Source organism: Helianthus annuus, chromosome 9, assembly GCF_002127325.2.
Source record: "Helianthus annuus cultivar XRQ/B chromosome 9, HanXRQr2.0-SUNRISE, whole genome shotgun sequence".
Lineage (NCBI taxonomy): Eukaryota > Viridiplantae > Streptophyta > Magnoliopsida > Asterales > Asteraceae > Helianthus > Helianthus annuus.
The window spans coordinates 62,968,083-62,993,476 of record NC_035441.2 but is presented as its reverse complement, the minus strand read 5'-3'; the positions used below and the strand labels follow the sequence as shown (position 1 = coordinate 62,993,476).

Genomic DNA, 25,394 nt, shown 5'->3' with positions numbered 1-25,394 from the left:
TCCCCCTTCTCTGGTCGCGACCAACACCCAGAACATTCTGGGTTTTAATTTTCACTAATTAATCTTATTTTACATGTTATTAAAATGTTACACAATCAACCCTCAAGTTTGATTTAAGAACCCTTATAACCCATTCTATAATTTTTATAAACTTTCTTTAGATTTTTTTTTAATACAATTAGCACAACTTATTATATAATGCTTGTACATGTTGAGACATTCTATTTTGTAAATTATGGGATGTTACATTGTAACAGTCAATAACTTTGTTTTTCCAAAGTGATATATATACTTGAAAATTCTGTAAGTTGTGTTTCTTGAAAGTTTGATTTCTAGTTCCGCACAATATTTTCATACTTGTTGAAATCTATTGCCATACTTAGTCAAAGAGCATCTTATCTGGGATCAACAATTGGTATCAGAGCAGATTGAATAAATTATTTTCAAAAGATCATTTGCTCATTTTTGATAACAACCTCTTTAACTGAATATGTGCTTAGTCTATTTTTGTTTAGTTAGGGTTTTTGACACAATTGTAAGATTCGAGAGATCATGAATTATGTGTTAGTCAAATTATGTGTTACGTATGATAATGAATTAGATTTCGTGGATGTTGAACAATGTGATTATCATTTCATGTCTTATGCATGTTAATATTTGACTAATGAAAGTCAATGTAACTAAGAGTTGGGAATGAATGTAATATAAATGAACACGTATGCTAACCATGTTGTGGATACGATGGCATAAAAGGATAGGGTTCACATTAGCGTGGACTCAAGCACAGAAGGCTAACGGGTCAAAAGGAAACAAGGAAACGAGTACGAACGCAGACGCTGAAGGTAAGTGATTCCCGAACTTAATTTCTTATTAAGTTATGAAGTCTTGAAAGTAAGGAGATTGGAATCATGAAAAGGGTGGTAAGTAATGGTAGGACCAAGGTAAGTGAGGTCGTATTGGACTATATGTAGTTTAGTCATGATTGAAATGTAATGGCACGTATCAACGAAGTGCACACTTCAGCAAAGTGCACACTTAAGTAAATTGCACGTATTAGCGAAATGCACATTTCAGCAAAGTGCACGGATTAGCGAAGTGCACACTTAAATAAAGTGCACGTATTAGAGATGTGCACACTTCAGCAAAGTGCACACTTTTGTAAAGTACACGCATTAGTGAAGTGCACACTTTGGTATAATGCCCGTATTAGCAAAGAGCACACCTCAGTAAAGTGCACACTTTGATAGAATGCATGTATTAGCGAAGTGCACACCACAACAAAGTGCACACTTCAGTAAAGTGCCCGTATTAGCGAATTAGGCGACGTAGGGGGCTCCATTTTGCCCTATTCCCAAGCCCCATTAAACTTCCAAAATGCACCCCAACCTTACCAAATAGTGTGTGAGGTACAGGTTAGTATGGAATTAGTATTTAAGTTCCCGAAATGTAGCTCGGATTTACCATAGAGTGTTTATGAGGCGCGTGTAGGAATGGAGTGTGTATGCAAGTATGTGCGAGAACGAAATAAGTATGTAAACATGTATGTATGGATTTAATTGTATGTTAGTAGGTGGAACTTATAGACGGGCATGAATAGGAATAAGCATGTATATAGGATTGTATATACAGTTTTTGTATGTGTGTATTCGTGGTTTTTAATACATAAGAATAATACTGATGCTAACTAGGTTACTTTGAGAATGGATTGAAAGTGCACGTAAGAATTGATGGCCTTTGAAGGTTTGACACCGTGATGCAATGACTGAATTCGGAAGGATAATCAAATGGATTATCACACGTGGGATGAATATGATATGTTGTTAAATTATATATATGTGTGTGTGTGTATGTGTGTGTTTTAAATTATGTATGATTAATAATGATGTGGATATGTATGGTGATTGTAGGTTACATGGATCACATCATCATCATGAGGTACAAACGGTTAAAGGTTGAGTAAGAGAAAATGAATTGTACGGGAGCATGGTCGTGTCGTTTAGTAAACCTATGTCATGTTTTATTTATTAAATGAGAACGAAGAACGTAATTCTTGTAAAAGTGTCAGATTAAATGGTTTTCAAATATATAGAATGAATATAAAGAAATAAATTTTGTGGTTTGCATTTCCGCTACGCGTTTCCACTTAAAATGGTTTAGGGTCTTACAACTACCAAGGTGCCTAAAATGTGTTTGTAATTTAGAAGGCAGGACATTCCTTATGAACCAAGAATCTCTCAAGGTGCCCAGGGTATTATAATGGTCCATATTAATCATCTTTGTATCGTTACAATCACCCTGTTATGGACTTATCATCCTCGATAAGGTTTGCCCTACCATCGCGAACGACAGGGGTGTGGCTCTGATACCATTTGTAACATCCGATCTCTCATACCACCAATATTGTCCGCTTTGTTCCCGATGTGTTGCACATCCATGAACTTATAGATTTGTTTTTGGTTGCTTCGGTGGAGACTTCCCATGAGGTCAACCATCTTAGTACTACTCCCACCTAAAGACACTTAACTATGGAGTTTTCATATTCTCTACAACCAATACGCCCAAAACGCATTGGTGATTTAAGAGGAAGAGCATTCCTTATGAACCAAGAATCTCTCATGGCTATTGCCGTTGTGGGATTTGCCTAAGGTGTTACAATAATCCATGTTAATCTTTTCTGCCTTTTGCTTTGTTACAGAGAGCGTTAGGATTAAAGGGCTAACTTCCTTTAGCCAAAGGGTGGAACAATGCATCTTTTGCATTCCTCCATCCCTAAGTTGTTTCTTTTCCATGACAACACCACATCAACTTTTTTACATCGCTTCCGACCCTAGATCCTAAGGCATATTTCTCATCTCACTAATCCCTAAACCAAGATGGCATGGTTAATAAATCAAAACATACCCCCACGTTTCATTGGTGTTCGTTATGGGCGGCACCGCTGTGGGGGGGGGTGTTCCCACCATGGAAGGACCTACTATATAGAGTGCGAAAGCAACCGAACCCGTAATTTTTTATGTTATATGTAACGTATCCTACGCTCTTTCAATCAACCCTTAAGATCTTTCAACGTTGATCTCAAGTTTATAAAACTTACTTAGAAAATATCAATCTATACATGTTGCATTTTAATAACAAAGTTGAAAAAAAAATAAGTATCAATTCGATTAAACACTTCAATTATTCTTTTTAAATGATTATTGAGGAGCTCATTATAATTTTATGATCATGATTACTTCAGAAGAAGCAAGATATCATTACTAGGGTTGTAAACGAACCAAACGTTCAACGAATAGTTCGTGAATCGTTCGTTCATTTATGTAACGAATGAACACGAACAAAAAATTTTGTTTGGTTAGCTTAGAGAACAAACACGAACAAATGTCTCGTTCGTAGGCCTGTAAACGAACCAAAAGTTAATGAACTGTTCATGAACTTGTTCGGCGGGAAGTTCGTTTAGTTAAACGAACGAATATGAACACACCTTGTGTTCGTTCATTCATGTTCATGAACGTTCGTTTATGTTCATGAACGTTCGTTTAAATTTTAGTAAATACATAAATAGTTAGATTTATATAAATATTAGATTTTCTAACTACTTATATTAATATGACTAATTAGTATATTTATGAACTCTAATTTAGATGTGTTTTCGGATGAATTGTAATATATTAGACTTGTTTGTTCAATCATGTTAATTTATGTTTGTTTCCGTTTATTCAAATATGTGCAGTTAAATTATTTTTTTTGTTTATGTTCGTTAATGTTCGTGAACTGTTCGTTTAGATTTTAAACGAACGAACATGCCCGATTTCTTAATGAACGAACATGAACAAAAAAATGTGTTCGATTATATGTTCGTGTTCGGTTAAAGTTAAATGAACGAACATGAACATGCCTATGTTTATGTTCGTTCGGTTCGTTTACAGGCCTACTCGTTCGTTCGACTGCGTTTGTGAACGTTCGGTTATGTTGGTTCATTTTCGTCCGTTTATCTTTGTTCGTGTTCGTTTGATCATATTAAAAATAAATAAGTAATAAACCTTTTATCTAAACATGTTAAAAACTGAAACTCTATTTTTTCTAACTTAGCTAAAATTTGGACATTTAAAACATTTTTTTTTTTGCGATAATTATGTCTAAGTTAGTTAAACTCTGAATGATTATATTTAAGTTAGTTAAATTTGATTCATCATTTGGTGATTGTAGTAGACTATAATGTCCATTGTTTTTTATTTTCTTCTTATTTTCAAGTTAATTGTTCGTTTACGTTCATTTTACTTCGTTCGCGTTTGTTTGTGTTCACGAACAACTACTGAATTTCCTTAACGAACGAACACGAACATAAACTTGTATTCTGTACATGTTCGTGAACAATTCACGAACATGTTAATATCCTTAACGAACGAACACAAACATGGCCTTGTTCGTCTTTGTTCGATTCGGTTCGACTCGATTATAGCCCTAATCCTGACCAAATGTAAGCCGAAAATTCATACATGGCTGCTAGAAAAATCCTTGTTGGACCTATGATACCCACCGGTCCCACTTAATTTCTCATCCTACCCCGGTGCCCATTCTTCCACCCTACTACTACAAATACAATCATTCAAATTTTGTCACCACTATCACATGTTGAATTATTTAATGAAAATTTAAATATAAAACATAGATCATCGCTTCTTCAATCACGCCTTTTGTAATCTCATATAATAAGATTCGTGAATATCCATATATCTATCTATCTATCTTCTTATTATCTATTTTATAATTATAATTTCTTTTTGTTTGCTTCGTAGTTAATCCTCAAAAGCATTTGCGAATCGCAGCTTTTTCTTCACATGCAGAGGAGATGCATTGTTGATAAACTTTGAAGATTCTGTGTAATACTGTCAATTATGTAAGTTTTTCTTCATTTTGTTCGATTTTAAGTGGATTTAACTGAAGAATTTGGTGGAATTGTGTATTAGTGCTTGTAAGTGTAAGTTTGATTGATTTTTATTCGATTTGAAGTGGATTGAACCGAAGATTCTGGTTGAATCGTGATTGTATTATATAAGTTGATTGATTTTGTCAGATTTGAAGCGGTTTTGACTGAAGATTCTGGCTGAATCGTGCTTATAGTAGAGTGTATTATGTAAGTTTGCTTGACTTTTGTTTGATTTGAAGCGGATTTAACCGAAGATTCTGGTTGATTCGTTCTTCTAATGTAGTGTATTGCGTAATTTTGCTTAATTTTCGTTCGATTCGAAGCGGATTTAACCGAAGATTCTGGTTGAATCGTGTTAACAGAGTGTATTATATATGTTTGCTTGATTTTTGTTCGATTTGAAGTGGATTTAACCGAAGATTCTGATTGAATTGTGCTTATGATGTAGTGTATTATGTAAGCTTGCTTAATTTTCATTTGATTTGAAGTGAAATTAACCAAAGATTCTCGATGAATCGTGCTAATATTGTAGTGTATCATGTAAGCTTGCTTAATCTTCATTTGATTTTATGTGAAATTAACCGAAGATTCTGGTTGAATCGTGCTAATATTGTAGTGTATTAAGTAAGTTTGCTTGATTTTTGTTCGATTTAAAGTGGATTAAACCGAAGATGCTGGTTATATCGTGCTAATATTTATTGTATTATGTAAGTTTGATTGATATTTGTTCGATATGAAGCGGAGTTAACAGAAGATTCTGGTTGAATCGTGCAGATTTCGAGATTTAGTGCGTGAATATAGAGATTGATGGAGAACAATGTCGATATTGAAAGTGAAGGAGGAGAGAAAATGGAGAGAAACGCATCGATTTTTGAGGAAAGCGATATGATACGAGAACCACTGCTTTTGAAGAGTAGGATCAATACGACGTCGCAAATCGCTATTGTTGGTGCGAATGTTTGCCCGATCGAATCGCTTGATTACGAGTAATCCTTCATTATTATCTCTCTGAATTCAACTGATGTTCTATCTAGTTCATTCTTTTTAATTGATTTCTGTTTATAGTTCATCCTTTATGGTCAGTGGATTAATTTAATAGGTGATTAAATAAGTGAGTGAATATAGTACTACACTACTGCCTCATCAAGTGGTATTAAATTTAATATAAAGTGACGACAAAGTACAGGTTCTTTTTGGGGTTTTAACTTTTCTCTCATCATTGATTGTTTTTATGACATTTGATTTCAGAAACTAAAAGTGAATGATTTGAACAAGGTATATCATTAACATGTTCATTGGGTTGACCTTAATATATTTCTATTTATTATTATTATAATTTATTATTATTATTATTGTTTTTTTTTTTTTTTTTGAGTTAAATGAACATAATTGTAAATACAGATACCAAAGCCTATGATCTTACAAGAACAATTCAATAGTTTCCGTGCACGCTATGTCATATACTTGCAGCTTTGATGAACGTTATGATCTAAATTATTTTGTTACAAAAAAAAAAAAATGGAAAGGTTAAACAGTACTTCATAAATGCGATGTGATTTTACAGAAAGCGAATGGCAGTTACAGGTTCCTAATATGGAAGACGCACTTTGTAATAGTGATGCTTTGGAACTTATGTTGCTACATAATAGTCGTTTTGTTACTACTTTTAATATTTTATTTCATTGTTTATTAATTATTTTTTTTTTAAATTCTCGGCAGGATCGTAGAAAACGATCTTTTTAAGCAGGATTGGAGGTCCAGGAACAAGGTGCAGATATTTCAATACGTTTTCTTAAAGTGGGCACTAGTACTTCTTATAGGATTAGCTACAGGACTTGTCGGTTTTTTCAATAACCTTGCAGTGGAGAACATTGCCGGTTTTAAGCTTCTTCTAACCGGCAATCTTATGCTTAAAGAAAGGTACGCCCAAATATGTTCTATTTAAACCGCATACGGCTTGAAGTGACGGAGAATCTTTGTTATCGAAAATGCAGGTATTATCTGGCATTTGTTGCATTGGCTGGTTGTAATGTGGTTCTTGCAACGTGTGCTGCAGCCGTCAGCAGCCGGTTCCGGTATACCTGAGGTTAAGGCCTATCTTAATGGTGTAGATGCTCATTCTATTCTAGCTCCAAGCACTCTATTTGTAAAGGTCTGTACCATATGCATAATCATGTGTACTCTCTGTCTCGTCTTTATCTTGTTTTGATATTGGTGTGTATGATCAGATTTTTGGATCTATATTTGGAGTTGCTGCTGGATTTGTTGTGGGAAAGGAAGGACCAATGGTTCACACGGGGGCTTGCATAGCTAACTTACTTGGACAGGGGGGCTCTCGAAAGTACCATTTGACATGGAAATGGCTTAGATACTTTAAAAACGATAGGGACCGTAGGGATTTGATCACATGTGGTGCTGCTGCTGGTGTTGCTGCTGCCTTTCGTGCCCCGGTTGGTGGGGTACTCTTTGCTCTTGAAGAAGCAGCCTCATGGTCTCTCTCTCTCTCCCTCTCCTATATATATGTGTGTGTGTGTCTGTGTGTTATGTTAGGTTCATTAGAAAACCGAGAAAATGACTACCAACCAATCAAATATTTTTGCTTTACTTTTCATTTTCTTTAATTATAATGTTAGTCTTGTAGAAATAAAAATAAACAATTTAAAAATATCTGCAGATTAACAAGCTACATATATTAGCTTTCGAAGGCACATGTATATGTTTGACTTTTTTCTGACTTGTCATTAACTTTGACCAAGTTTGATTTTCCTGTAGTGACATTGATATGGTGCCTGATGTGGCACAAGGAAACCGATTTATCTTAGAAATTACTTTAACCTTTTTTTTTTTTTTTTATAAAATTAAATTCTTTTTCGGATAAAGCTGTTATGCAAAGGAGAAATTGACCAAACATGGTTAGTTTTCTATGTAGTTTTCCCACTATTTGCTTCTGCAGCATCTAAACCTTATACACACCATTGTACAGGTGGCGGAGTGCTCTTCTATGGAGAACATTTTTCACAACTGCTGTGGTGGCTGTTGTATTGAAGTCCCTAATTGAATATTGTAAAAACGAAAAGTGTGGATTATTTGGGGAAGGAGGTCTCATTATGTTCGATATAAATAATTCAGTGCCTTCTTATAACACAATAGATCTCCTTGCCATTATACTACTTGGAGTTATTGGTGGAATCTTTGGAAGCATCTACAATTATCTTGTTGATAAGGTCTTGCGCACGTATAGCATCATCAATGAGTAAGCCCTTTTCATCTTGCTTGATATAACGTACGTTCATCAAACACCCTAGATTCAATATCCGACAAACAGTTTCCGAAAGCTGAGCCGCTTGTGGGCTACTCGAGAACTGCTCGCTCAACTCTCGAAACAATCCCAACATAAACGAGCTCGATCCCGGTTTTGAGCCTAAATTGGAGGTCATTTAAAGCTTGAGCCTGGGCCCAAGCTTGACTTGGCTTGCGAGCCTAAACAAGCCTATTATTTATACAGATATACTATTTATGGATCCGGTTCAATAAGGAACTTCTCTGAATTGTGAGAACTTGAGAACTCCAGTGGAAATCCTACTTCCTGGCGAGTTTTTCCACCGTTTTTTGCACAAACGTAGATGAACATTTCAACATGTAACTAACACATCTGTGAAAAACAAAATTGTCGAGCTGGCATTTATTCGTCATTTACACTAACGTAAAAACCATGTACAACAGCACCTGACGTCAGCGTTTATAACACATTTAAATGTGTTTTAAGCTAATATAAATTTATGCATACGATTTTTTTTTCTGAAAAAGTTTTTTTTTTTTTTTTTTTTTTTTTAATTTTGGGATTTTTTTTTTGAAAAAAACTTTTTTAGCCTTGTTCTCATGGTTCTCACAACTCAAGGGGTTTTTTATTTTACCCTAACCCTACTATTTGTTATTTTATTCAGTGAGTATAGTTACATAACAAATATTATAGATAAAATTTTATAACTATAAATACATATAAGAATAGGGGAAGGTTCAAATGAAAACCACTAGTTATTGTGAAAACTAGAAAACTAACTAAAACCCACTAAAAAGGAGGGAGGGAAGACTTTTAATGAAGGAGGGGTAAAATTGGAACAAAAAATATATAACTTTTCAAACATTTCCCATTTCTCCATACGTTATCATTTTAAAACAAAAATGGCACCATAAGATCACAAATTTTCTTATCTTTCATTCAAGTATATTCGAGCATATTTTTTATGACATAAAAAAGATTTATGGTGTCGTCTTGTTTTCAATACTATTATTATAGTAGTGCACATGTGCAATATAACATGTACTACAATGTGCATTACATGCTTAAAATTAGTTTTTTGATTCTAGTTTAGCTTTTAGGGTTAGTTTTTTTGGAGGTTTAGGATTAGGATTAGGTTTTTGGGTGTGGGGGGAGGGGGGTTTAGGTTTTTGGGGGGTGGGGGTGGGGGGTTAGGTTTTTTTCGGGTTTATGTTTAGGGTTTAGTTTTAGGTTTTCGGGAGGGTGGGGGTGGGGGGGTTTAGGTTTTTTTTTTTTTTTTTTTTTTGGGGGGGGGGGGTGGGGTTAGGCTTTTGGTGGGAGGGTGAATTTAGGTTTTGGGGGGGGGGTGGGGGGTTTAGGTTTTTGGGGGGTGTCGGTGGGGGGTGGGTTAAGTGGTTTAGGCTTTCCGTATTAGTGCACATGTGCAGTACAACCAAAAAATTTTTTTTTTTTTTTTTTTTTTTGAAATTTTTTTTCCATATATAAAAAGTAGCGATTTTTCTAAAAAAAATTGTAAAAAAAAAAAAAAAAAATTGTATGTTTTTTAGGTTTTTTTAGTTAGTTTTCGAGTTTTCACAATAAAAGTGGTTTTCATTTGAACCATCCCCTATAAGAATAATTATATATACATAAATAAAATATTTAAATACTTAATAAATAATAAACCGCCAAAGCTTGAGTTTGAAAAATTAACAAGTTGAGCTGGAGCTTTATATATACTTGAAACAAGCCGAGCTCGAGCTTAGACGAGCTCAGGCTTGGCCCGTTTACCCCCGTAGGCACATCAAAACATTCATGCAAAGCATATATAAATTCATGTTGCTCTCTGTGACATGACTTGCAAGCTGCCTTTACTGATTCTTGAAATAAATTGCAGGAAAGGTCCGGCTTTCAGGGTGCTTCTGGTGATCATCATTTCGATCATAACTTCTTGTTGTGCGTTTGGCGTACCCTGGTTTGTTAAATGCATTCCATGTCCTGATCATCTAAAGGACGTATGCCCCACAAAAGGCCGTTCCGGAAGCTACAAAAGCTTTCAGTGCCCCGACGGTCACTATAACGATCTGGCTTCCCTTTTACTCACCACCAATGATGACGCCATCCGAAGCTTATTCAGCCCCCTAAATACAAACGAGTTTCGCATAACTTGTCTCGTTTTCTTCTTCTTCGCCATGTACTTCCTCGGTATCATAACATATGGAATCGCGATTCCGTCAGGACTCTTTATTCCCGTAATTTTAGCCGGTGCGTCATACGGGCGTCTTGCAGGTAGACTTCTAAGTCCCATCGCTAATCTTGATTGCGGTCTCTTTGCCTTACTTGGAGCAGCCTCGTTTCTTGGTGGCACCATGAGAATGACGGTTTCTCTATGCGTTATACTTCTCGAGCTCACTGACAATCTACTAATGCTTCCGTTAATGATGCTCGTCCTCCTTATTTCGAAAACCGTCGCTGATTATTTCAACAAAGGAGTGTATGACCAGATTGTGATAATGAAAGGGTTACCTTTTCTAGAAGCCCATGCTGAACCATACATGAGGCATTTGGTTGCGGGTGACGTTGTTTCCGGGCCTTTGATTACTTTCTCAGCTGTCGAAAAAGTTGGTAACATAGTACATTCTTTAAGGATGACATCACATAATGCATTTCCGGTTATTGACGAGCCACCTATTACCGACGCCCCGGAGTTATGTGGGCTTGTTTTGAGGTCTCATTTGCTTGTTTTGCTTAAAGGGAAGATGTTCACGAAACATAGGCGTTTGAGTGGAGGTGAGACGTTGAAATGGTACCATGCGTTTGATTTTGCAAAGGCAGGATCCGGAAAAGGGTTGAAGCTTGAAGATCTCGAGATTGAGATGGAGGAGATGGAGATGTTTGTTGATCTTCATCCTATTACCAACACATCACCGTATACAGTGGTGGAGACCATGTCTCTTGCTAAGGCTGCAGTGGCTTTTAGGGAGCTTGGTCTTCGACACCTGTGTGTGGTGCCAAAAACTCCAGGGGTGAGCTTTCTTTTCTTTCTCCTCTATTAATTTATGTGTCACATTGGTCTTGATTACCGTAGGGATGTAAACGAGCCGGCTTTGCTAGTTTCGAGCTCTGTCTAAAGCTCAAGCCCGACTCAGTATTTTTTCAAGCTTGAGCTAAGCTCGTTTATTTTTTATTAGATATTTAATTATATTATTGATATATATATGTGTGTGTATATATATTTCTAATTATAGATTTATTCATATAATAGAATATATAATTTTTAGATATTTTCATAATAGTTTTATGTATATTAATATTTATATGCAACTATATATTTTTCAAACAAACTATAAATCATTATATCTATATAAAAATAACTGGCTCGTTTAGGCTCACAAGTCTAGTCAAGCGCGGTATGTGAAGCTCGGGCTTGAGCTTGTCGTTTATTAAATGAGCTTCAATTTTAGCTTGAGAACCGCAAGTGGTTCACGAGCGGGTCGGTTTATATACACCACATGAATTTAGTGGTGGCATGATGGACGGATCACGCCGACTGGGTTACAAATGGCTACTTTTTGCTTATTTTATATTTTTTAAAGTAGTTAGCGTATAAATATTTTCTTATTTTATCATAAACTAGTTTTTTGAATTAAAAAATAGGTGGTTTTTTGCTTCATAAAAACCCACTTTAGCTGATTTTCAACCCGTTTGACCATTTTCCCTTTAAGATAATTTTTGCTGTACCCTTAATAAGTAAATGGATCGAAATTGTCATACAACACGGGTTTTTGGACCTCTGTTCTTACTTGCATATTTTCTTTCAAACAGTAAACACTGATGGATGATAATAAGTTGTGATCTTGCAGAGGCCGCCAATAGTTGGTATCTTGACGCGGCACGATTTCATGCCCGAGCATGTTTTGGGACTCTACCCGCACATCGACGCGCACAAGTAGATGAAAAACACACCGCGCGGAAGTGGTGTTGTGTGTATAATGCTTTGGATTCAACAAACGTTGAATGCAGGCACATACAGGTAACTTAAACAAGGTTATAAACTTGTTTTGGATCCTGAGATATTGTTGTATTCTTTTGTGAAAGTGAAAATAAGCATGTGGATAGTCATGTTTGAAAATGTTTTTGGTGGATAGAAAGGTACAGATGTTGTTTGTAGTGTGTTGAGTAAACAAGTTTGAGTCATTTTTTTATTTATTTAAAAGGTGTTGGTTTGCATGTAAAGAACTCTTTGTTAATTTTTAAACTATTATATAGTGTTATAAATATAATTAACTAGGTTATAACCCCGTGTATTACACGGGGTTGAATAAATAAATTTTATATACTAATAAAACAATATATCTTTAAAAACCTCATTTATTGTACGGGTTAAATAAATATAATTTTAAATATTAAATAATAAAAAGTTATATCTATAAAACCATATTGTACGGGTTGAATAAATGTAATTTTATATACCAAATAAAAAAGTTATATCTTTAAAACCACGTGTATAACACGGGTTGAATAAATGTAATATTGTTTACCAAATAATAAAATAATACATCTTTAAAAACCTCATTTATTACACGGGTTGAATAAATTTAATTTTATATACCAAACAATAAAAAAACATCTTTAAAAATATGTGCATTACACGGTTTGAATAAATGTAATTTTCTGTACTAAATAATAAAAAATATATATCCTTAAATAATAACTCTGTGTATTGTACGAATTGAATAAATCTAATTTTATATATCAAATAATCAAAAGTTATATCTTAAAAAACCTCATGTGTTACATGGGTTGAGTAAATGTAATTTTGTATAGTGAAAATAAAAATATTTAATATATTAATACAAAGTTTGGTTTTCATGATAAAAATAGATTATTCTATTGTTGCGAAATTTTTTAGCGAAGTCTCAATAAATTTAACCATTTATTTAAAACTTTGTAAATGTATAAATGATAAATAATATTAGTTAATTTTATTTTAAGTTTCGTAAAATTTATTTGATACCAAACTAAACAAAACGTTGAAATATATTATATAGTGTTATAAATATAATTAATAGTGGTCGATAAAACTCAGAATTGGTGGTTTTCTTTTCTGTATTGATTATGTTTACAACCGGTGGTAGTTTTGTCGACGTTGGATACCTATCAACTTGACGTTAGAATTATCGGTCAGCTTAGGTCTGGTCTGGTCACATAACAAATTGCAAAGTCTCTAAGAAGTACATAGTAAAAATACATTGTTATTAGAAATAAATAATAAAAATACAGTGTCACTAGAAATGAAAAAAAAACCCATAACATTCTATAGTTTTTAGTGAATTTTCATTTGTTGGAAATGATTCCATACATCTTTGATCTAAACATTTGTAATGAACTTTTTCTTGCAACATATGCAAGAATTGTTTATGTATATATCCGTAAGGTAATTCCGTTTTCACATTCTTCTTTGTAGAAAAAAACATCTCTTGACATTTATCCTTGCAACCGGTAAGTTGATGATTAAAAAAGGGTATGAAATATGTTTCTGAGTTAAATGTCATTTTAGTTCGTGTGGTTTGAGCCATTTTACCAGTTTAGTCTAAATGTTTCACATTTCTCCTATGGGTCCAAAAAAGTTTTACCGTTGCCATTTTACTCCACTAAGTTAACTTGATCCATTATTTCTGTTAACTAGAAGGGTCATTCGGTCAAATACCGAATGACCCTTCTAGTTAACAGAATTACAAATAAAATAATCGAATCGCTCTTCTCGTTAACAGGAATAGTGGATGAAGTTAACACAGTGGACTAAAATGGCAATGCTGAAACGTTTTTGGACCTACAAGCGAAAAATGAAATCTTTGGACTAAACTTACAAAATGGCCGAAACCACAGGGACTAAAATGAAATTTAACTCTATCTTTCTTGTTTTCAGTTTTCACTATCAATTTCAAAAGAGTAGGTATACTATTCAAGTTAGTGAATCTTTGTTTCCTTACATGTTAGCAATAGCAATGTAGTTGTCGAGTTTGTACTTAACTTTGTCTTTATCGTAATATAAAAACATATGGATACATCTCTTTTGATACATCGACTTCACAAAGTTATAATATGAACTCAAAGTACCTATGCACGTAAGCCATCAAACGTCACATGGTTAAATTGGATGCCAATCTCTTGGCTTATAGCATATTTAGCACCATGTTGAAGTAGTCTTTTGTCTTCAACTCTTTTGTCTAGATAACAAAACTGTATTGTTACTTAAGAATCTCGCTATAAAAATGTGACATTTTTACGCGGGTTACAAAATAAAAACTTCGTAAATTACAAGTTCTAAAATTCATACACTTCATATAATCTAAAAAATTGTTGTCAAAACACAATAAAAGGTGTTACAGATGAGTTACAAAAAATGTGAACAGCTGAAAAAATGTAACACATGTTGCAAGTGTCAGTAAAAATGTTGCAGCGAAAAAGTCTAACACGTAACAACATGATGTCCATCCATTAGGGTGAACGGGGCACATGCGGCAAATAGGGCGGTGTTCTTTGCCGCACAGGGTGAGTGGAATTCGGTGAGTAGTCCCCGCATGCTTATATGACCATTGCCTTTTGATCGTTTGAATTGTATGGGATTAATGGCTATATAGCCGTTTACAATTAAAAAAGGTTTTTTTTTTATATATTTAAACTATATAAACCCAACCCATTTTAAACATATTATCACCAAACCATTTCCTTATTTCTCCAAAACTAAATCTCTACCACTATTTTATTTAAAATGGTGGAAGAAATACCACTGTTTTTCCCACTCGATAGCAGTGACGATGAGTTAGCTTCAACCGATAATAACATAATTTTTTTCCAAAATCTCATCGACAAAGCCGAATTACAAGACACGGGCACATCTAGCAAGAAACGTTTCATTTATTAATTAATGGTTGAAGGGAAGGGAAAAATTAAGCTTGAAGATGAAGTCCTAAACATGCCCGCGCGCCTGAAATCAAGACTTGAATAAAGAAATCTTTTCTGTTATAACAGAATGGACACGTGGCAAAGGCAAAACGGTTTACAGCTGTAGATTTTCTAGAAGGTCTTAAATGCTCATCGTGCATGGCTTCACTCGGTTGCAACCGAATGTGACGTGGCACAATCCTAGACGCTCATCTAAATCATGATGATGGCAATGACTTGAAGAAATATCTGCACGAAGCCACTTTCCACGGCATCTCCCCAACCGTCGATCAAACCCATGATCCACGTGCATGGATGTGGAGTTAACTAATTGACGGAAAGAGAGATAATTGTCGACGAAAAAGCGTTCTCCGTTACTATCTCCGTTACACATTTTGGCGCCAAAATCCGATTGTAAATAAGAGACTTCAGGTATGATCTCACAGGTCATTCTCACATACTTTCACTCTTATTACTTCATCTTTTCCTTTGAGATCACTATACTTATTCTCACGCCGGAGGGTGGTCACGGAGAGAACCCCCATTCTCCCCGTGGTGAGTCTAACAGCTTTCTGTTTTGCAGTGTTCTCTGGTGAAGTAGTTCCCAACCAGCAATCGACGAGAAGATTAACCTTTTTATGCAGAGACTAAATCCCAGATCTGGTTGACGTCGCACCGCCGTCTCCGGTGGCGAGAGAGAGTGAAGAGGCGTTTGAGAGAGAGAGAGAGAGAGAACAGAGAGGGAGAGAGAATTTTTTTTAATTAGGTTTTTTTTATTTATATCTTATTCTTTAATATTTCTACACATTTAGTCCATTGATATAAGTTATACATTTAGTCCATTGATATAAGTTATTTACTCAATAGTCGCTGGAGAGGTAAAATGACAAGAATACCTTCATATTGAAGGCACATGACCATATTTAATTAGGGTTGTCCAAAAAGCTCGCGGCTCGGAGCTCGCTCGGATTTAGCTCGGAAAAAGCTCGCTCGATGTGGCTCGGTTTGAAAGTGAGCCGAGCCGGCTCGGCTCAGTTAGAAAGTGAGTCTAGCTCGGCTCGGCTCGTAACGAGCTAGATTGGCTCGGTTTGGCTCGCATACCAGCTCGGCTCGGTTTAACTCGGATTATTTTACTTTTGATATATTTTATTTTTATATACATTATAATATATCACAAATACTGATTATTATTTACATGTGATTAAGAGTGTAATTTGATATCCATACCACATTTAAAGGTTGATTACCATGCTAATGAACTTATATTGTATTTTGTTGAAATTAATAACGTATTTTGTGTTGTTAAACTTGATTTTCGGATTGCAATGTATTATGTTGAGCTTATTTTGGATACGTTCTTTTGAATTATTGAATAATATTTTAGATTACTAAATTTTGAGAGCTATGTATTAATTTTTCTTTTCAAAATCGAGCTAAACCAAGCCGAGCCGAGCTAGCTCGTTTTAAAACCAAGCCGAGCCCGAGCTTAGATTTCCAGCTCGGTTTCAAATCTGAGCCGAGCCAGCTCGTTTATAATGGAGCCGAGCCCGAGTTTTGCCCTAGCTAAGCTCGGCTCGTGAACAACCCTATATTTAACAAAAAAATATGACTGGGTTAGGGTTAAAGGACATAGCGTTTAGGATTTTGAAACGTTAAGGACAAAACTCGTCAAATTTAAATACAAAGGATACCACCTGCAATTTGATATAAACATAAAGGACAAAACTTGTAATTCACTCTTTATTTTAAAATGATTTATCTATTAACATTAACATGTTTATTTATCTTTGAAATGATTATCTATTGCCTACAAGAAATGAAATAGCAATATTTAATATAAAAATTAAATGATTTTTAAACTATAATAAAAAACTCCTAATAAAATTTTTAGAGAATCATAAAGATAGATTAGAAAGTTAAGTTTAAATAAACGATATTAATTAAAAAGGTTAAATATAATAACTTAAATGCAAACATCCATCTAAACAGACATAAGTAAGACTCTTAAATTTTGGATTATACATTATGTAATTTTGTTTAAAAACAGAAAAAACCGTAAAATCGAACCGAACTGTTGCTAAAACCATAAAAAGCGAAATCGAACTGAATCGTTGCTAAAACAAAAAAAATCAAAATCGAACTGAACCGTTGCTAAAACCAAAAAAACCGCAATCGAGTGGTTTTCAAAACCCAAAATTAAACCGAACCATGCACATCCCTAGACCAAATAACATCAACACGAGTATCTATTGCTATATCGAATGCTGTTATCGTATCTAATACTAATAAAAGAATACTTTTAATGCCACATGGCATTATCTCATCTAAGATCCTTCTAATTAATGCCACATGGCATTTTCATCTTTAATTCATTTATAATATATAATAATTAATATCTAATTCTAATTTATGATGTCATTAATAATATATAATAATTAATATATGTTTCTAATATATGATTAAAAAATAAATAAGTGTTCTATAATATTTAAAACTATGATTTTAGTACTTATTAAAATAAAATAGTTTAAATTACAAAAGGAAAAAAAAAAAAAACAAAAACGGTTATCCATATCTGAGATTATCTATAAAATCAATATATGGGTTTTTCTAACATATAAATAAAAGCTAAAAAAGAGTAACTAACCAGAGGACAACCTCGCAACAAGAAAAAACTTTTATTGAACTCGGTTTTAAAATGATAGACGAAGAGAACTTAACGTTTTGAAGTTTTATAGATGAGATAATATTAAAATTTGTAGCTACATTGATTTATGATGTGTTTTCAATTAATAGAGCTAAGAAATATATTAATTTCATTTTATACATATTTTTGACATAGTCAATTAACCTTTAATAATGAAAAGATTTATTCATCATATATAAACCTTTAACTTACATCATAACTTTACAAATACTATTTATTAATTAAATTCGCACAACAACTATTAGTAAGAATAAAAAATCTAATTTATGTCATACCAATAAAATTGGCTTTTTACCAATAAAGAGAAAAAAACACAGCTTAAATAATGAATTTTGTAAACAGAGTTGACGTCTTAGAGATTTATTTTAAATAAAAGTTATATTTAAAAGATACACAATGATAAAAATTATTATTATTTATACATTGTTATATGTAACGTAATACATAATTTCATTTCATTGATATTAATAATATATAAATTTGTTTATTACATGTTTTTCAGTATTCAAATTTTGTAATACACGACTATTATGGTATTTCACTATTATTAATTAAGATGGGTCAGTTTTTATGATAAATTCAAGTTAGTTGTATATTTGTATGAACCATTATATGGTAATGGAAATTCGTATATATAAAGTTTCGTTACTAATTAACATAGGTCGTTAGTAATATAAAGTTTTTTAAAGATTATATAACCATAGTGAATTCTTTACCGTAGATGATGCAACAGTTGGTCATGTGTAAAAACCAATTCTCTTATAAACAAACCAACGTTACATAAAAATTGTCTTATACTTTTATTTATTGTCATGTCAAAACATTGGGCAAGAGGAATCTATCTCTTTTCAATATAAATGAAATCTTTCGATTTTGGCGGTATTAAACGAAATCTAGGGATAAATGTTCAAGTGTTATTATTACTTCCGGAGGATAATATGAATGCCTCAATAACCTCGTCACCTAGTGATAGGACCTGTAGTCGAGTTCGTCACATAAACTATTATTTCAATGAATATTTCTTAATAATGTCACTGGAACATTGGCAAGCCTAAAAATATAACTCCATTTAGGACATCCAGTGAATATAGACTTGTATCAAAATTAGTATGAAGATATTATATCCTTAAACGCGTTTGTTACATAGGTCTAATAACATGAAAAGTGTTTTCAAAGAATGGAAGTAAACCGGTTTTCAAATATCAGATTAACCTATTATTTACCTTTTTTTTTATAACCAACTGGGGTAGCCCAGTTGGCCACCGACACCCACCTCTTCCCAGAGGTACCGGGTTCGAGTCTTGGGAGTGGCATATGTCGCCTAGGGTAAGAACTCGGCATGGGGAAGTCACCGCAGAGCTAGCTTGGTCGGGTAGCGGCTCCCGGAATGAGATCACTCCTCCGGCGGTTGAAAAGACCATGCACTATCCCCTATTATTTACCTTTTTATTTGATACTGTAACAAACCGAATCGATATAAACGAGTATCCACAAGTAATCCTGCTTCTCATACCATCGTATCGTAGGGTGTAGAATTAAGCGTCATCAATGGAAGCGGTGGTTTTAATGGCGGTAGAGACGACGGGTGGTCCTACTCATCCTGATTTGTCTCTGCTTCACAGTTCAAACCCTAATCGTATCTCTCTCTGTTCTTCGTTCCAGCTTCACTTAAACTCATCCTGAATTCTTTTCAAGGTAATCAATCTTTGATATACTTATTATGTTTCATCATTGATCTGGTTGGTGATCATTGTGTTTATATTCTCAATTTTGATGAATTATAAGTGCAGTTTTTATAAGTTCTATGCAGATGTTATTATGTTATATAGATGTTTGTTATCAATTCTCAATATGGTTGAATATCTAATTCTTTCCAATAGATTTTTTCAAAGAGAAATAAATCCTTGTAAATTATCGTGTTATGAATTTACATCGAGACAAACGGTAAACCGAAACCGAAAACGAGTTGGTGTAAACCGAACACGGTTATGATTTTGTCGGTTCGGTACCAGTATCATTGATTTTAATTTGTGTGCATTTGTTGTATTTGTTATTAATCGTTGCTAAAACATATCGGATTTTTTTTTAAATTGCGTGCCCCTCGAAATCACGGGCCTTGTGCGGAGGTCCTCCCCGCACACCATCAAAGCCGCCACTGGGTGTCGATGACTCTAGTTCTATTTTGTAGCCTGTGTGGATGTTGGCTTTTGTCTCTACATTTGCTACTTATGCTTGGTTATTTATTTCTTTCATACGTTTTTTGCATAAATAATATATGTTCTCCGACTTTAGGCTGTGCCTGCACTTGGAGTCCGGTTAAGCCTTTTGCTTTTACCATGGAAAGTGGTTTTAGTTTCAGCAGTGATATGAACCAAGCCACGAGGAAGAAGAGGAGTGACCGACGTCCTCGAAACGAGACCCAACAAGAGAACGACAACATATCGTTGTCTTCTCCACCTTCAAACACTGACAATGTGAACGTGAAAATACTTCATTTGAACCAGTGCAATTCAAGGGCTTCATACACGAACCTTGCTGATGCTGAGATGACGCCAAATGTTAGTTCGGAGCTTCAAAATCAAGAAAGCGGCGATAATAAGGACACTAGTGAAGTATCTGAATCGAATTATAGGGACATAAAGTATGATTCTGGGTCATTGGAAGTAGATTCAGATGCGAAGGGAGTTGATAATGTAGTGAAGAAAGTAAAACTTAAAATTGGAGGCGTGATACGGACTATACATGCTAAGCCTCCAACGCACTCTACTAGCATTCGCTTAAAGCAAAAACTGATTTCTCAGGTAAGTTATACAGCTGCTTTTGTGTTTATTCTTGTGTTAATATTGTATGCTTATCATATATTCTTCTTGGATATTGAGCAGGAGATTCCGGATCAAGATTATTCCAATTCTCAAGACACAGGGAGTGGCTTGCAAGGGATCCCATGGAAGGATTTCTCTAGAACCGGTTTTCGTGTTGGGAAAGGCGATCCTTCAAGATGCACCATGACCGAAGGAAGCACATACACAAAAAAGTCAGAAACATCGGTTCATAGGAGTAAGCGTGTGCTTAAAAGACGCTTATTAGATGATGATGATGATGCCGAGCTACGTTACCTTGCAAAGATGAAAACAAGATCTGCCAAAATTGAAGATGTAGATGAAGGTGGAAGCAGGAAGCAGCGAAAGATTTCAAGTGTTATGAAAATGGAGAGTAAGAAAAAGCCGAAAACCGGGGCAGAATCTGAAGATGTTGATTATTACACAGGTGAGGAACAGGCATCTGTTGATTCTTTTGGGGAAGATTCGGGTAGAGAAATGACGGTCACCACACGGCGTCAAGCGCTTCAGTCTGGTAGAGAGATCTCTGGCACTACAGCTAGTGTTGTTGAGTTCCCACATGGGTTACCTCCTGCACCATCTAGAAGTAAGCATACGTTCTTTATGCTTTATTACACGTTACGTTCGTGACATTAACGTTATTAGAAATAGATAAAAAAATAGTATGTCTAGGACGTTGCGGTGTAAAGTCGTAAAAGTAATTTAGACACTAACGTGGTCAGACATAGATAAAAAAAAGTATGATAAGGTGTCGCATGTTGCGGTGTAAAGACGTAAATGTAATTTAAACAAAAGGACGTGTCAGGTTATTAAGTAGAAAAGGTTGGAGGGTCAAAGCTGTCTGTTACCAAAAGTTAGAAGTGAAGAGGGTCGTAAAAGTAATTTAAACAAAAGTAGGTGTCAAGTTATTAACTAGAATAGGTTGCAAGGTCAAAGTTGCCAATCACCAAAAGTTAGAAGTGATTGTGTAACTTATGTAAAAATGAGGGTTAATAGTGTTTCATGTCAAAAGTTTGAGGTTTAATAGTGAATGTTGTCAAAAGTTGAGGGTTAAAAGAGAAAGGTTGTCAAAAGCTAAGGGTTAATATGTGAATGTGTCAAAAGTTGAGGGTGAAAAGAGAAAGGTCCACCGACCTTTCTCTTTAAGATATAGTAAATGAGCAAACTAAAAATAAAAAAATAAAAAATAAACAAAATTGGAAACGGGTCTGACACGTCAACTGGGCTGTAACTTGCAAGTCACTCATCAAAATGCATAACATCTTCTAATATGCTTTGTTAAACAGAAATAATGATATTTTTCACATGTAATTTACAAAAAATCATCCTTGCGGTATCTGAAAGTTACAAATTTAGTCTCTAAACTTTCACTAATTACACTGGTTGTCTCTACTTATGATTTTTGTTTACAATTCTTATGGTTTTCGTTATGGTTGTACTTTGTAGAGCAAAAAGATAAACTATCTGAAGTAGAATATCAACTTAAAAGGGCCGAGGCTGCTCAACGGCGAAAAAACCAGGCTGCAAAGGCAGCACGAGAGTCTGAGGTCTGTTATCAGTTTATGTTAATTTCATCATAAATTGTTCTTTAGTTTATATTAATTTCATCATAATTTGTTCTTTGGTTTTTATTAATGTCGTCATCTTTTTTTTTTTTTTTAATCTTTTGACTCTTTATAGGCTGAAGCTATTAGGAAAATATTGGGTCAGGATTCTAGCAGAAAGAAGCGAGAAAATAAAATGAAGCAGAGGCAGGAGGAGTTGGCCCAGGTTGTCTGCCGTTACCGTCTCTTATTTTTGTATCTATGTTATTGTTAATGTATACGTCTTGATAAAGCAGTTAAACGCAAAAAGGTGGAGTAAAATATTTATAATGTATTTATATTTTCTTTTTGTTGAAAATCTTTTCAATGGTGTAGGAGAGGAATTTAAATGCTGCCACACTTGCATCGAACACAGTTAGATGGGTGACTCGTCCCACTGGAACAATTGTTACATTTTCGGATGATATCGGCTTGCCAAACATTTTTGAATCTGGGCCTTGCAGGTATTGCAATCTTTTCTCAATAAGAAAAAATAGAACATTTTTAGTTTCGTATATAAACCTTTTTGTATAAAATCATAACATAATAATAACCAAGTTTTAATATTCTTTTGAGTAAAGTGTACTTTCCAACTATTAAAGTCCATTATTATGATTTTTTTTTTTAAATAATTGTTTAAATTGAATGACGTGAATAGAGCAATTTATCATCATCATCATACTCGGTAAATCCCACCAATAGCACATCTAAGGTAGGGTCTGAGGAGGGTAAGATGTAGACAGACAGCCTTACCTCTACTCCGTAGGAATAGAGAGACTGCTTCCAATGAGACCCCCGGCTCGAGAATAGAGCAATTTATAAAATTGGTTAATATTTAGTGTCTTTTTTTCTTCATAATTACCTCCTATATCAAATTAAGTAACAAATTTCATATATGTTGCCCTAATTTTCACATGGATTTTGGCAGTTACCCGCCTCCACGTGAGAAATGTGTTGGCCCATCTTGTTCAAAACCGTTCAAGTACAGAGATTCGCGGTCCAAGCTGCCATTGTGCAGCCTCCAGTGCTACAAGGCAGTACAAGAAAGAACTGTTTACTGACAGTAGGTAGAACAATACTGGTTTAATACCCACTTCATTAGCTTATTTGTAAACTATGTTTTCTTTGTTCATAACCGGACGTAATACATAGTGACCGTTACGTGTTAGTAATCCCACTTTTATAGTATTAATTACCATCTTAGGAAGATCAACATGCGTTGAATTGTTGGAGATTTCTTCAAAAATTGGTGTATATAGATTGTGGATAAGTGTTAGGTAGGTCTCGTGCTTCTAATATCGGACATGCTTGTTTAGTGATCATGTACTGAAGATGTGATAGGAGGCTTGCCCTGGTTCCGTAAGTGAGGGTCAAGAATGACATTGTTATGTTTACGATACGGTTACGATCGAACTTGATTGGTTTAACATCACTTTATTTGAAGGCCTTGATGAAGAAAAAGTTGAATCGTTTCCTTTTGAATTCGTTGAGATGGGTATGAAAATAAAGTCTGATCGCATAAAAAACGGATCTTATTAGTCATAACACCTTGATAAATTTGAAGCTACAAAAAAATACCCATCTCAACGAGTTCAAAAGGAGAAGATTTAACTTTTTCTTCATCAAGGCCTTCAAATAAAGTGATGTTAAACCAATCAAGTTCGATACAATAAACATAACAATGTCATTCTTGACCCTCACTTACGGAACCAGGGCAAGCCTCCTATCACAACTTCAGTACATGATCACTAAACAAGCATGTCCGATATTAGAAGTGATGAGAAAAACGCGGAACCCGGTTACAAACGGTAAACACAAACGCCGAAGCAAACTTCGTTTGACCAAGATTTATCCTAAACTTGAATGAACCTGTGAGGATGCAAACAAATAGTATATATGGACTGCAATCTGAACAACCCGAAAACAATAACAAGAAACCAAATTTTAGTGTGGAAAACCTCTAAAAAACGAGAGTAAAAACCACGGGACTACTAGAGCCGCTTCAAATCTACTATCACCAATTTAGAGCAATACAAAGTCTTTCCTAGGTATACTAGAGGCATACAATAAACATCATATACTTGGAATCAACAACTTCAAGCATATGGAATAAAAACAAAGACAAAAGAAGGAATATCACCAAAATTCTGCAGCAGCAAACAGAGGATGAAAAGCTCGACTTCGAGACGTGATTAACACAAACCCATCGTTGGATAAGGTCGCCCTGATGCTGTGATGACTATAGCCAAAAATCGGAATGACCCAACGGTTCACTCCGGGAAATCGATGACCTCTGCAGCTGGGTATGAAAGTGACGGATTTCTTCTTCTTTTGTGTGAGAGCTTTTGAGTGTGTTTTTGCTGCAATTGTGGGGGTGTTTTTTTGCTGAAACCCTTGCCCACTTCTTTTTTCCTGACACAAGAATAAGAATGGGCCATAAAAAGAATTGATGGGCTTCCTTATTGGCCCAAAAACCCAACAATTCTCCCCCTTTTTGGCCTATGAGGAAGACTTCGCCATCCTGGCGATTGAGCAACATTTCTTCAACTTCTCCCTTGCCAAAGATTTGTCAACATATCGGAACCATTATCATCGGTATGAACTTTATCAGGTTCAAACAACTTGTCTTCAAGAGCATCTCTAATCCAATGATACTTCACATCAATATGTTTTGTTCTCTTGTGAAACATAGAATTCTTAGCAAGGTGAATAGCACTTTGATTATCCCAAAGAACCACGTAGCGCTGTTGCACAAAGCCAAGCTCCTGCATAAACCTTTTCAACCACAAAAGTTCTTTGTATGCTTCTGTTGCTGCCAGATACTCAGCCTCAGTTGTAGACAAGGCAACACACTTTTGCAATCTTGACTGCCATGGGACAGCTCCCCCTTCAAAAGTCATCAAATATCCAGAAGTGGATTTCATGTTGTCTTTGTTCCCTGTAGGGATGAGCTCGGTACTGACCGGTACCGGAACCGAAAGTACCAGTACCGAAAATCCCCAAAAGTAGGTACCGGTATCGGTATCGAATATACCCGGTTTGATACGGTTCGGTACCGGTACGGTATTTGAGGGTAAAAACCGGTACCGAAAATCTCAAAAGTCGGTACCGAATCGGTACCGAAAATGTA

At 34.8% G+C, this 25,394-nt stretch overlaps 1 protein-coding gene and 1 pseudogene across 3 annotated transcripts; both read left to right on the top strand.

Annotated features, from left to right (window-relative positions):
• Window positions 1-4,693: 4,693 nt before the first annotated feature.
• LOC110877644 lies at window positions 4,694-12,395 on the top strand (annotated as a pseudogene).
• Window positions 12,396-19,343: 6,948 nt separating this feature from the next.
• LOC110877645 lies at window positions 19,344-23,477 on the top strand. Of its 3 annotated transcripts, none has more exons than XM_035977414.1 (7): window positions 19,344-19,536; window positions 20,204-20,642; window positions 20,724-21,267; window positions 22,128-22,228; window positions 22,362-22,451; window positions 22,601-22,728; window positions 23,193-23,477. In XM_035977414.1, the coding sequence occupies exons 2-7, from the start codon at window positions 20,208-20,210 to the stop codon at window positions 23,323-23,325; spliced, it is 1,431 nt and encodes a 476-aa protein (XP_035833307.1). In that variant the 5' UTR covers window positions 19,344-19,536; window positions 20,204-20,207; the 3' UTR covers window positions 23,326-23,477. The 3 variants fall into 3 exon arrangements, with proteins under 3 accessions (XP_035833307.1, XP_021981499.1, XP_021981498.1); XM_022125807.2 differs by having other exon boundaries at window positions 20,195-20,642; XM_022125806.2 differs by having other exon boundaries at window positions 20,134-20,642.
• The last annotated feature ends 1,917 nt before the right edge of the window (window positions 23,478-25,394 follow it).

Coding starts and splice junctions, on each gene's coding strand:
- LOC110877645 (XM_022125806.2), top strand. CDS start 20,178: ATGGAAAGTGGTTTTAGTTTCAGCAGTGATATGAACCAAGCCACGAGG. Junction 20,643..20,723: donor AGCAAAAACTGATTTCTCAG/GTAAGTTATACA, acceptor GATATTGAGCAG/GAGATTCCGGATCAAGATTA. Junction 22,229..22,361: donor AGGCAGCACGAGAGTCTGAG/GTCTGTTATCAG, acceptor GACTCTTTATAG/GCTGAAGCTATTAGGAAAAT.